The sequence below is a fragment of the Aethalodelphis obliquidens genome, unplaced genomic scaffold (assembly GCF_003676395.1).
Source record: "Aethalodelphis obliquidens isolate GAN/ISIS:26980383/991018 unplaced genomic scaffold, ASM367639v1 scaffold8, whole genome shotgun sequence".
Classification (NCBI taxonomy): Eukaryota; Metazoa; Chordata; class Mammalia; order Artiodactyla; family Delphinidae; genus Aethalodelphis; species Aethalodelphis obliquidens.
Window position 1 is genome coordinate 2389863 of NW_020837952.1, and position 13440 is coordinate 2403302.

The window sequence follows — 13440 nt, forward strand, 5'->3', positions numbered from 1 at the left end:
AGATTCTAGATGCCCTTCTAGCACAATTCTGGTAGACTTGCAAAATAGCATAAAACCTCCTACCCTGTCCATGGAGGAAGGGACAGGGCACAGAGGGTACAGCCTCTCATGCAGGCTGCCATGTTTTCTCTACACATCCATCGGCAGGACCAGCCTAGGAACCTGGGATAGGGCTATCCTAGACCAGTAGGTGTTCCCAGGGCCAGTCACATCTCCTTCCTTATCATTTAGGGAGTAACTTATTTCAGTGGGAGAAACATTTAGGGAGTAACTTATTTCAGTGGGAGGGCATAAAGCTTAAGAGATCTCTGGGTCTCTTGAGTTGAAAGGTTCTGATCCTTCCGAAAGGGCCCACTGAGCTCTAGACCCAGAACATCTATTTTGAGAAGGAACCTGCAATGTCAACTTCATTAGTGCCAAGTCTCATCAACTGAATTATCTAGCCAGTGTTCAAAACAGATAAAATCCTTACTTTTAAAGACCAGTATCATTTATGGTGTGTTTTTTTGTTTTCTGTATTTTTACTTTATTAAGCTAAAATTTGAAATGAACTGAGTCTTTACCTTAGATGTCCTGTTTTCAATAACAGACAGGAAACAAGGAGCAGTTTTACCTGGATGTGTGGGACCCACAAATCTATTCTGAGTGAACAAGTTTATTCTTAGCTGTATGTAATTTCCCAGACTTGAGAAACAACTTCTGTTGCATGGTCTATAGCCCCAAGACCAGTTATGCCAGCAGGTCTTCCTATAAACACTAAAGTATCTATATACTTGCCTGCAGAAGGTAAAGAGTAACTTTGAGGAAGAGAAAACAAATGGCCTGTAAATAAAGTGGAGATGTGATTGGGTACCACCCTGAGCTCTGTACACCATAACCATTTGAGCTTTGGACCATGGGCAAACACAGGCAGTGAGGCCAGTTTACCCCAGTCTTTATACAATGTTCAAAACCTGAGGTGTATGTCTGGTGCAAGCAGGCTTGTCTGCATTCTACTGCTAGGTGACCAGAACCAAAAAGGCAGGCATGAATCTGGGGCAGGTGCAGAGGGAGCTTTTCCTCCATCTCCACTCCCTGGTGTGCCAGGAAGACCTATGTGAGGTGCATTCCTTCGCACACTGCTCATCAGCTCAGACCCTGGAGTATGAATCAGGAGGAGTCCCAAAGGTCCAACCCAGGACCAGGAGATCTGGCCCAACAGTTGAGGGAGGTAAGCAAGACTGGACTGAGAATTCAAATATACTTGAGAACAGATTTTAGTTCTTAGATCAGCCACAGAATTTCCCTAGTCCCTCAGTCACACAGAATCCATGGCCAAGTCAGCTTTGTTAGCTGTTCTTCGTCCAGAACCACAACCCAAGGACTCACATCTGGGCAGGGCTGCTGTTGGAGAGGAAATTAACCCCGTGGCATTTGCTACTTTGTTGGACTTCAGATACTGGAAAAAAAAAAAAAGTGCTGATGCCAGCATGAGCAGAACTTCGAGGCCAGAAGAGAGGGTCATGTTAAGTACATGTGCAGATTCCATCATGCAGCTCAGTTCTTTCTCCCTCATTTACTTGCTTTCTCTTGCTACTTTCTTCACTTTTTGTTCCTTTCAATAAACCTTACTCCCCTCTTACATCTCTGCTTCCTCTAAAATTTTCATGTTTACCTTCTTCCCCCGACCTCCCCTTTCCTGGATTCTCCCCTTTCCTCCCTTTGTTCCAAACCCTCACCTATGTCTTACCTCCATCCTTTCTTTTTTTTTTTAATTAATTTTTATTGGAGTATAGTTGATTTACAATGTTGTATTAGTTTCTGCTGTACAGCAAAGTGAATCAGTTATACATATACATATATCCACTCTTTTTCAGATTCTTCTCCCATCTAGGTCATTACAGAGTATCTCCATCCTTTCTGTGCATTAGAACTTTCATCAAGAGACCAATCATGCCTACAGTTGTGCGATAGAAACATGGCAGATGTGTGCATGAGGTTGAGGCAGTACAAACCACCTTAAAACTAATTCTACCTATTGAGTTTCTCTCAAATGTTAAAACCTTTGAAAGAAAACCCAGCTACTTAAGATAGCACCAGAGGAGGAAGACACTAAAGAAGTATAAGATATGTTTGTTATTAACCAAGTGGGTAAATCAACACTGCATTAGCAAAGCATTCAATTAAAACAAGTTAGGTGAGCAGCCTAAAAGAGGTGTTGGATTTTTTTTTTTATCTTTGTTTAGTTTTATGGGAATATTTACTTGTTCATAGAAAGGGAAAATACTGCTTTTAAAAATTAGTGAATGAAAAAAAAATAATTAGTAAATGAAAGGAGACCACAGATTGAGTAGCCTAGTAAAATTTTCCTCGGGTACAAACATTTTGGACATTCCTTAATATCTAATACTATAACCTAGTGTAAGTGTTATTTGAATGGCCATTTTTATAGCAGATGGACTGGTCAACCCCCATTGGAATGCACACATTCTTTCTTTAAACGCGCTGACCACCAATCATGTTATGGTCAAGTTCCTCAGACCAGGGAGCCACTAAATCTGTAACACTGCACATTCCCATCCGATGGGCTGATTTTAACAGATTTTTCATATTGCTCTTTTTATAGGTTTTTACCCATTCATAGATTTACGAATTTGGACTTAACAAGAAAAAAAGTCAGGTTATCTTCTTTAACTTTGGGTTTTCTTTCATGAGCTTTCCAGATTTCAGACTGGAGCGGTATCAGTGAGGCTTCCCACTCCTGGCTCAAACACCTAAGCAAGAGCAGCAAGATTTCCAGGGAAAGTGACTGGCTCACGTGTGCCCTTATTTGGCATTTTCATCCCCAGGAAAGCAAAAACAGGTTATAATGAACATAAAGATAAAAGATGCAATGAGCTCTACTAGTAAACCAATGTCTACAAGGCTCCAAGAGAAACTACTATCATACCTTCACTGCTTTGGGAGGAGAACTTTCAGAAAGGCCGGAAGCTCTGGCATCTGGACTTAGTGGCTTGGGATGCACAGGCTGCTGGAACTCACTCTTAACCTGGGAGTTACCTGCTTGAGTTACAGAAGGAAGACATTTTATAGTACCTCAAGGGAAGGCTCAGAAAAGGTTCCTCCCCAAAGCAAATTTTAGGCACCTCCACTAAGGACAGGTCCTTTCAACACCAGGAAAAACATAGCTTTTCTGTTGAAGAAAAGCATTATTCTAATGCTAAAAACTATGCTCTTACGTTCTCTGGTCTCTGTTCTCTCACAAGTGTCAACTCAGAGGCTTTCTCACCCTTTGCTACATGCAGCGGGAATCCAAACCTCCCTACATAAGGAAACTTCTGCCCTGTAGCATTTGTCATTTTTTAAGGCTGTTTATAGACTTTGATGGCTTTTTGGTAGTTAGCAACCCCAGCAACTCCTTCTGGGGCGTTTCAACTGAACTTGGGAAAATGGGGGAATGTGAGGGGAGAAATTTCATAAGACAGGCTCATGTATATGAGTGTGTATAATCTGACACCATCTTTTTGGGACTCAGTCCTATGGCGAACATCCATGGATGAAGATTATGGAAAAAGACTCCATAAAGTTTTTTTCATAGTCATTGACGTGTCACCTGCATAAGTTAATTTCCTGCCAATATATTTGTTTCATGGAAAACTCAGAAGAGGCACAGAGAAGTCATTCACACAGTTGCTAAGGAACCATAAAAGATTCCCTAAAATCTAGAGTCATGTCAACAAAGTACTGAACGATTATGGCTTATTTTTCAAAAAAATGTTTTGCAAACCTAGTCAAAACTCAGAAAAATTTCTAGTCCAAGGAAAATGACTGCAAAAGGAATGTTCTTGGATTCAAGCAGCAAGTTTCTAAAATTTTAAGGCAGGGTTTACTAGAGATCTGTTTAGCTGATACTTCAACTTCTTGCTGAGTTTTCAATATCTAGTAAACTAATTAACCTGAGGAGAAGCTAGACATCCATATATATTTAAAAAAATAATACACTGAACATCAGAATCAAAAGTGGACATAGTATATTAAAAAACAAAGGTTTTTGTCTTTGGGAGAAGAGAGGCTCAAAATGATTCCAAAATAGGATGAAAAGGTGATCAAATTCAGCACCCACAGGAAAATGTCTAGAATCTAGCCAGAGGGAGGATTATAGTATCTATTTAGATAAATAAGAAAAAGATATTTTTTAAAGGTTACTCAAATACCAATTCTTTATTCCTGTAAATGAATAAAGTCCTTCTTGGCCAACCTTCTATTAAAATGAAACTTCAAAATTATAGTTTTTATAGCATTAACCCTGAAAAGGTTTGGTACAAAAGACAGGATAAGTTCAATGAGAGAAGCATCGAAAGTATTCAGCTGGCCACAAGTTAATCATATTTCATTGAATTTAACTTCTCTCTTAGGCATGGGATGTGTGAAGGGTACTCAAGCATCAGTCCTTAAAACCAAGTGAAAGATCTGATCAGCTACATTACTGGGTTTAACATGTTACACATTCTCAGCACTGACAGAACTGGGGACCACCCCCGCCAACCAAACAGGGGCTAGAGAACAAGACCCTCTTCCACCAGACCTAAGAGTGAAAGCTTACGGGAATCATCCTCAGCAGGTGCGGAACGGGCTGCCAGACTATTCTCAGATGCAGAAACCTAGAAAAAGAAAGGCGGGGTGGGGGTGGGGTGGGGTGTGGGGTGTGGGGTGTGGGGGTGGGGGGGTGGTGGTGGATTAAGAATCACATTAAAAACAAAAGAGCAAACTGCTATTAATGCCATTAAAACCTGCTGACTCCAGTCAGTCACTGGCTGCCTGGGGGAAATAATGGCCCCCAGAACAGCTGAGCATTTAAACAAGAGGCAGCAAAATGTCTTTTATGAGGATATTAACATGCCTCTCAATTACAGAGTAACGTAAATAACAGACTGCAAGCAACTGCCCAAAGTGTGCATTATCTTCCTTTATAAAAGAAGTTCTAAACCATATCTTTGTACTCTCAAAAAAAAGGCGGGAGCGGGGAGGGTACAAAACAAAACCCTCTATCAGGGAGAGCAAAGCTCCTCACCACAAACCACAACTCGTGTAACTGTAACTCACTCCAAGGCAAGATAAAGTCTTTACATATAGGAACTATTCTTTTATTTTCCTAACTCCTTATTTCCCAAACAAATGCATTCTGCTGAAACAAGCTTGCTGGTACAGAAGACCTTCTGATAGCTATAAAACAAATTTATCTAAAACCAACCTTTGGTATTATCTTCAAGGTTAGTTTCCCTTTTTAGTTCTGGTCTCAAAATGGCAATGTTTAACGAGATGGCAAATCTTACGTATAGGTGATTATTTTCCCCATTTGGCATCAAATTTAAATAAAAGTACTTTCTACCAGCTCTCTCTCCTTTCTACTGGCCCCTAGGCCTTCCTGGTATCTTCCTCCACACTCAAAATCATGAAGGGTCGGGATTTCCCTGGTGGTCCAGTGACTAAGAATCCGCCTTCCGATGCAGAGGATGTGGGTTCGATCCCTGGTCAGGGAACTAAGATCCCACATTCCACAGGGCAACTAAGCCCGTGCAGCCCAACTACTGAGCGTGCGTGCTCTAGAGCCTGCGCGCCGCAACTAAAGAAGCCCACGCGCTGCAACGAAAAGACTCCACATGCCGCAACAAAGATCCCACGTGCTGCAACTAAGACTCAATGCAGCCAAATAAATAATAAATAAATATTAGGGAAAAAAAAGAAAGAAATACAGAGAACTTCTAGTGAGGTTATGAGGAAGGAATTCCGCCCCCCCCCCAAAAAAAATCATGAAGGGTCAAGAGGTGACCCAATGTGCACTCCTCGTGAATATTCTTTCATTCAGATGTCAGGGATTTTATGGGTGATGCTGAGTGTTTATATCAGGATGTCTAATGTACTGAATAAATTTACAATGGAGATTAGGTTGTTGGCTGACTGCAGCGTAGTCATTTTTTTCCCTTTATTCTCTGTTCATTACAGGAGTTGTGACATGGTATAAACCAAACCAGTATAATAACAGTTAACATTTATTAAATGCTTACTATGTTCCAGGTATTGGAATGACCACTTTACATGCGTTATTTCATTTAATGATACGAAATAAATTTTCTGAAAGTTGTGCATGGCCATAAAAAGCTCTTCAATTCTTGCTAAATTAGGAGGTGCACCCATCCCAGGATGTCCTTCTTTCACCTCCAATTTAGTCACCTTGAACCTGCAGGGTAAACTTAATGCCAATCATGACATCATTGCACACGCCCAACCAGATGACTTCACTGCAGGAAGAGCCAGGAAAGAGCATGTGAGATTTTGCTCAAACACTTCATTAAAGAAAAGCACAAATTCATTCACAAGAGGAGAACGGGAAGACAATACCTTGACAAAATATTCTATTTCACGCAAGTTTACCCTGGCATTAATGTCCTTTTGTAACAAACTGAAGTTCAAATAGTTCTTAGGTATTGGTTAACAAAAGCTAGGCAAAGAGTCAAAAGGAGAGCTGAAGCTCTGAAAAAATTTATGAATTTTAAGGCAGCCAAGGGTTCATGAACCTACAGTATATACTTGAAGACTATGTACTATCTTTATCTCCTCTCTGCCCCACCCACTTCCCAATTTGTGATTCAGCTGCAATGATACCCTTTTAGGCTATAATTAAAATGTTCTGATCCTCCAATTCAGCTCAGAGTTCCAGGTTCAAATCAATACGAAGACAATCAAGAAGGAAACATGAAATTAGATATAGGGACAATCCAAGCATGATTTTCCAGATGATCATTCCTCAAATTATGCTCCAAGGACAGATGGGAGGATTTCAATGCTGGGAATATTTTTTTCTCTTAAATGTCTTTTTTACAGTATATAAGAAAAATTCCAAACATATCACTTATACATAAGATATAATCTCCCACTTAAAAAATGGGAAAACCAGGCAGTCTAATGAGAGAACTCACTTGATACATGACATGTGACATGGAAATAATGCCTGAGCCCACTGTTTCAAGGATGTATGTAATTTGATTATTTTATGATTATGAAACACATTACTGCCATGTAGTTTGTCTTATTATCTCAAAATACATTTGTGATATAGTTTTGTAAAATAAAGCGATTTGATGTTCCTAAATTTTTTCCTGTTCTATTCTTTGAGTCTAATATTGTAGCCATTAATCTGAGACTATTTTTCTGTGTGCCTCCTTTGGTCCAAGTGTGTAGTATATCTCACGAGTTCCTGTTGGTATGCTGTCAATATATCTATTTTAAAGTCTGTTATAATCAAATAAGTTTGAGAACTATTGCTCTTAACCCATTTTAATCATCTCCTCACCTTTTGTAGAATGGCCTCAAGGGTGTTAATATGTGTAACAGAAACAATGACTATACTCCTATTAGTCACTGTAATAGACTTGAAAGCTCTCTCCTCATCTAACTTAACATTTGATTATCATATTGACAGAAAGACCAACGAGACTGGGTAATGGATTGGCAGAGAAAATGATAAATTCACCTGACATATATATTGTTACTTAATCCAACTAAGCCATCCATCTAACCATAAATGTATAAAACCTGATTTGCTTAAAACCTTCCCATGGCTTTCCTCCGACGCAGGACTACAATCATACTCTTAAGGGTTTTTCAAGACCCAACCTGGCCCTCTCCCTCCACCTGTCTCTTGCCATTGCCTACAGGTACTTCATGTTCCAGACAAGTCATCTTGGTTGGGTTCTCTGGTTTCCAAACCTCTGTTGTTTCTCCCTTCTCTTTCTTTACTCAACCGTCCCCTTATTCACTTGGCCTATTTCCACACATCCCTCAAGACTTGGCTCAGATATCACCTTCTTTTTTTTTTACATTTATTTATTTATTTTTGGCTGTGTTGGGTCTTTGTTGTTGCATGCAGGCTTTCTCTAGTTGCAGTGTGCAGGGGCTACTCTTCGTTGCGGTGCGGGGGCTTCTCACAGCGGTGGCTTCTCTTGTTGTAGAGCACAGGCTCTAGGCACACAGGTTTCAATAGTTGTAGTGTGCAGGGGCTCAGTAGTTGTGGCTCGCGAGCTTTAGAGCACAGGCTCAGTAGTTGTGATGCACGGGCTTAGTTTCTCCACAGCATGTGGGATCTTCCCGGACCAGGGCTCAAACCCACGTCCCCTGCATTGGCAGGTGGATTCTTAACCACTGCGCCACCAGGGATGTCCCAGATATCACCTTCTTGAGGAAGTCAGGTTAAGGGTCCTTAGTCCAAGCTTCCAGGGCCCCTCATAGCCCTTTCACTGCACTTGTTATACTGTTTTACAATAGCCAACCTACACTCATCTCCCTCCTACTCTGTTAGCTTTCTTGCAGGTAAAGACCACGTGGAATGGTTTGTTCACATTTAGTTGCTAAGCTCAGCATTGCCTGTGCTTAGCATAGTGCCTAGCTTTCAAAATACTTTGAAGTGAAAGAATGACATTTTCTTACATAAAATGTGTTAAATTAATAATATACAAATAACTTTGAAGATGATATCTCTATTCAAACCAGGTTTTTAAAAATTACTTAAGCTCTAAGTCCTCTGAGCATTTGCTGGGCAAAAGAATTTTCCAGTGAAGGTTCATTATTTGGTCAGCTATAAGTTGCAGAGCTCCCCAATCAAAATTATGTGACCTCCAAAAAAGACAATCTGTCCTGGCAGCTGTTACCAAATTCCCAGACACTCTACAGCCTAGAGTTAGAATCGTTTCTAATTTTAAGCATCTAATTTAGAACACATGCTTCCCTGGCAAATGGACATCAGACTTTCCAACCCACCTTTTCTCCATCCTGATGGGCAATGCAGACCTCAGGACCCGGGGGCACATTCTCCTTTTGCTCCAATTTATGAGTTTTGATTTCACCACCACTAGCTCTCAACTCATTCTACAAAATAAAAATAGTCTGTGAATTAAAAAAAAAAGTCTCACGATTCTCTTCATAGCACATCTATTAAATAAACTTGGAATGTTAAAAAAGAAATTATTTTAAGAGGCTTTAAGTCACATCAACCCCCTAACTCTCACAAGCAAAACCCATTGACTTGTGAAATGACAAAAGCAGCTTTGTGGACACATACCTCAGAGTTAAATATTTATACAACTAGTCTAAAACTGGATGCTCATTAGAATACAGACACACACACAGACCACCCCCCGCATACAATGTTCTCGTGATTCACTCTTCTAGCAGCAGAGCTTGTGGGAATGCAAAGCTGGTGAGTTTTACCAGAAAAGACCATTCTGGAGCAGGGGAAAGGAGATGCCAAGTGCCAATAATTAAGAAAATATACTGACCATATATATATAAATGCCCGGCCTGGAAAGAGAGACAGCAATGATGTATACATATAAAAATTGAAATTATACTTAATGATACCATAAAACAGCCTTTCTTTGTGAGACTTTCAAAGACATGTTTTTAGCATAAAATTCATTCAGTATACTAAAGACATACCTTATTTTACTTCTCATAATAGAGCTTCAACATAAAAAAACAGGCATAAGGAATCAGAAGGAGTAAGTGTAAACATATTTGTTTTCCTTGCAAAGAACACTTGGGGCAAAATATTAAAATTGACTTTATTACTAGATCCATAATCAGTACAGAGGTAGATGAATGCGGACATTTCCTACCTTTAGTCTGCTAGTTATCTACTACCCTTCTGTTCTCTGTGACTCCTTTAGGCATGGGGAGAAAAAGAGCGATTTATGGCCACAAGGCCAACGAAGGGAGTGTGAGTGCAACTGACTCAGGTGTGGAATTCCAGGTTGAGCCCTACAGCTCTGGAGGTGCGTCTATGAGGAGGAGCTGGCAGCCAGCACTACAGAAACCAACAGTACAAGAGCCCAAAACTCATTTGTGACCCCATCTCAAAGCCCAGCCTCCGGAATCATTGCCAGAGAGAGTGCGCCTTGCTACAACCATGCTCTGTAAGAGGCCTGAGAAATTCTTTGGGGATGAGATAAAACGTGCTTTTTATAAGAATTCCTTAAGACTTCTCAACTCTTAAAATTTACAGAGCAGGCGAACCGCAATGCAGAAACTCTTATTTAGGAGTTAAAAAAACAAAGTCACTGAACAGGTTTTTCCACTTAGGGAGTCACCTGGTAAGAATGTTTATAGCAGGAGGGCACTGAGAAGCAGCAAAATCCTGTAACAGAGGGAATTAAGCTCCACAGATCATCTGTTTGCTGTATCTCCTGACCTGCCTTTTAAGAGAAGTCTAAATTTGCTGATTTTTCACACTCCCAGTGAATAACAAGCCTGTGATGTTCCACTTCGCTACTGATTTACACACAATATCTCTTCTTAAATCGATACTGAAAAATCAAGATGAGATTACTCACTGCCTAGAGACTTAGTCCACCAATAAATACTATTGGAAAATGCATACTTCATAAGGTGGGGGAAAGAAGGCTCAGCTCCTGGAATACACACTGTGATTTCTAACAGGCACTAGTTCAGCCTGCCAAATAAAAGTGAATACTGTTCTTCCAATTTTATTAAAAAATAACAATCAAGAGATTAATAATTTGTCATTTGAAATCTTAGAAGGAACAACTGTTTGAAAGATATATATGTATGTGTACATGTGTATATATGTGTGTGTACTTATGAATAAATGGCATTTAAAAAGCAACTTCAAATAAACAGTTCAGGGCTTCCCTGGTGGCACAGTGGTTGAGAGTCCGCCTGCTGATGCAGGGGACGCGGGTTCGTGCCCCGGTCCGGGAGGATCCCACATGCTGTGGAGCGCCTGGGCCCGTGAGCCATGGCTGCTGAGCCTGCGCGTCCGGAGCCTGTGCTCCGCAACGGGAGAGGCCCGCGTACCACAAAAAATAAAAATAAAAAAAATAAACAGTTCAGTTGTGTCCTCCTGCCAGTTAAGCCTAGGAAAGTATAAAGTGGAAAGACCCTCCATGCTACTTAGAATACATTTTTGTGCTTACTGAGTATGTCATCTTCCTGTCATTTCTCCCCCTTTTTCCTATCCACTATTCTATTTGTTTAGAAAATTATTACATCATAAGAAGTGAAGATTAAGTAGACCCTATGTTGTATGATTTCATTTACATGAAATGTCCAGAACAGGAAAATCCATAAAGACAGAAAGCCCCTGGGTTGCCAGGGGATGAGGGAAGTGGGGAATTGGGAATCACTGCACAGGTATGGGTTTCTTTTTTTGGGGTGATGGAAAATTTCTGGAATTAGACAGTGGTGATGATTGCACAACCTTGTGAATATATTAAAAATCACTGAATTGCATATTTAAAAATGGTGATTTTTATGTCAGGTGAATTATATATCAATAAAAATTGCAAAAAACACCCCATCCCACATTAATGTTGAATATATTCAATATTTCTCTCCAGTATTCTCCCTTTCTTCTCTCAAAAACAAAAATAAGTGTATATGTTAAAACTAATAAAATACTATCAATACTTCTTTAACAACAAGATTAAGTAAAAGCAACAGGAAAATTCTCATTGACATTACTGGATGGTAACATCACACAAAAAAATGAGTGGGGTGGGAATGAGGCCTAGGAAAGCAAAGTCAGGATTAGAACATGGTGAGGATTATGAATGAAGCTAGGGTAGGATTTATGTGAAGAGAGAATGGCTGGGGACCAGTAAGGAGCCAAGGCTCACAGGTCAGGGTCTGGAAGACACTTTTAGTTCCCGTGCTCAGTGACCATTTGCTGGATGAGTGAACGAATGAATGATGCTGAACACATACTGTATAGTTGGTGGAACTGCTTTGTTTGGACACAGCTGCCTGGTACTTGGCCATTCGATCCTTTATGGAGGTTTCTGACAGGCGTGGGAACTCCAGATTTCGCCTACTCTCACTTTTCTCTGAGTTGAATGATGAAGGTGACAACTGACCTGCAAGCATTGCAAACAATGTGCTTTATTAGAAGATAAAATGTGATTTGAACGATCTCAAGATTCTAAATTTTGGGCTATTGTAATCTAATATAATCAACCTCTTCTATTAAGAATACAAAGAAGGGGGACTTCCCTGGTGGTGCAGTGGTTAAGAATCAGCCTGCCAATGCAGGGGACACAGGTTCAAGCCCTGGTCTGGGAAGATCCCACATGCCGCGAAGAAACTAAGCCTGTGCGCCACAACTACTGAGCCTGTGCTCTAGAGCCCGTGAGCCACAACTACTGAGCCCACGTGCCACAACTACTGAAGCCCATGCACCTAGAGCCTGTGCTCTGCAACAAGAGAAGCCAATGCAATGAGAAGCCCGCACACTGCCACGAAGAGTAGCCCCTGCTTGCCCCAACTAGAGAAAGCCCATGCAGGGATGAAGACCCAATGCAGCCAGAAAATAAATATAATTAATTAATTAATTAATTTTAAAAAAGAATACAAAGAAGGAAATCAGGATTATAACTGTCACTTACAAGGTAACATTCACTTACTTTCCCAACATTAAAAGGAGAACCCTTACCATCACTGAGTGTTATATATTTTGAAATTTTTGTTCATTTAACATGTGAAAAAATTAGATGGCCATGCCATTTTAATTTGCATTTCTTTGATTCCTAGGAGGCTGATGGTTTTCCTATATTAATTGATTTTATTTTCTTTTGTGAAGTGCTTGTATATGCCCCCTTTAAAACATAATAATTCTGCTCTCAAGGTGTTATGTTAGCATCAGTAATACAGGATAACCAATCCTGACAGGGGATAATGTCCATCCATGGGAGCCCTCCAGCCCCAGATGACCATGGAGCCAAAACTGTCGGTAACAGTACTTCCCTTATAATCCTGCAAAGTTACCCTTTGGTTAACACAGGTTACTGTTGATAAAGTTGGATTAAAAATACAGAGAAGCTATTTGGAAACAGCAATGAGATTTGGGAATGGCTTGTATCTAGCAGCCTTTCTTTTCATTCGTACCACTCTTCCTTTAAAAGCATCAGCTTCGAGGTCAAAAGGTATTGTTACTAATGAGTACTTCCTAGAAAATTTCCCACACATGGAACTCTCTGCTTACCTGGGCCTATTTCCAAGTCATCCAGAGAATAGCTGTTTTCAGAGATCTTTCTTCCACCTGCGCTTCGGCTTTGGGCCCGAAGAATCTGTTTGGAAGACAAAACCCAGCAATAAGCTTTGCAGTGAGGATGGGAAATCTTGATGCAATGTTCAAAAAGGAGGCCTGCAAATCTCCTTTATAAATAATATCCAGTAGAGATTAGATTTTATATTAGTTTTTTTTTTTTTTTTTTTTTTTGCCGTACGCGGGCCTCTCACCGCTGTGGCCTCTCCCGCTGCGGAACACAGGCTCTGGATGCGCAGGCCCAGCGGCCATGGGCCACGGGCCCAGCCGCTCCGCGGCATGTGGGATCTTCCCGGACTGGGGCACGAACCCGTGTCCCCTGCATCGGCAGGCGGACGCCCAACCAC

At 40.6% G+C, this 13440-nt stretch overlaps 1 protein-coding gene across 5 annotated transcripts in view; it reads right to left on the bottom strand.

The window, feature by feature from the left end:
* LIMA1 (LIM domain and actin binding 1) overlaps window positions 1-13440 on the bottom strand; it is an 83366-nt gene that overhangs the window by 8281 nt on the left and 61645 nt on the right. For 3 of the 5 annotated variants that reach the window (XM_027106245.1, XM_027106246.1, XM_027106247.1), the window contains exons 5-9: window positions 13031-13115; window positions 11758-11906; window positions 8794-8901; window positions 4583-4640; window positions 2930-3042 (exon numbers count right to left, since the gene is read on the bottom strand). In XM_027106245.1, coding sequence (XP_026962046.1) covers window positions 2930-3042; window positions 4583-4640; window positions 8794-8901; window positions 11758-11906; window positions 13031-13115 — 513 coding nt within the window. The remainder of the gene's footprint in view (window positions 1-2929; window positions 3043-4582; window positions 4641-8793; window positions 8902-11757; window positions 11907-13030; window positions 13116-13440) is intronic. The other 2 variants (XM_027106248.1, XM_027106250.1) reach the window with 1 other exon arrangement.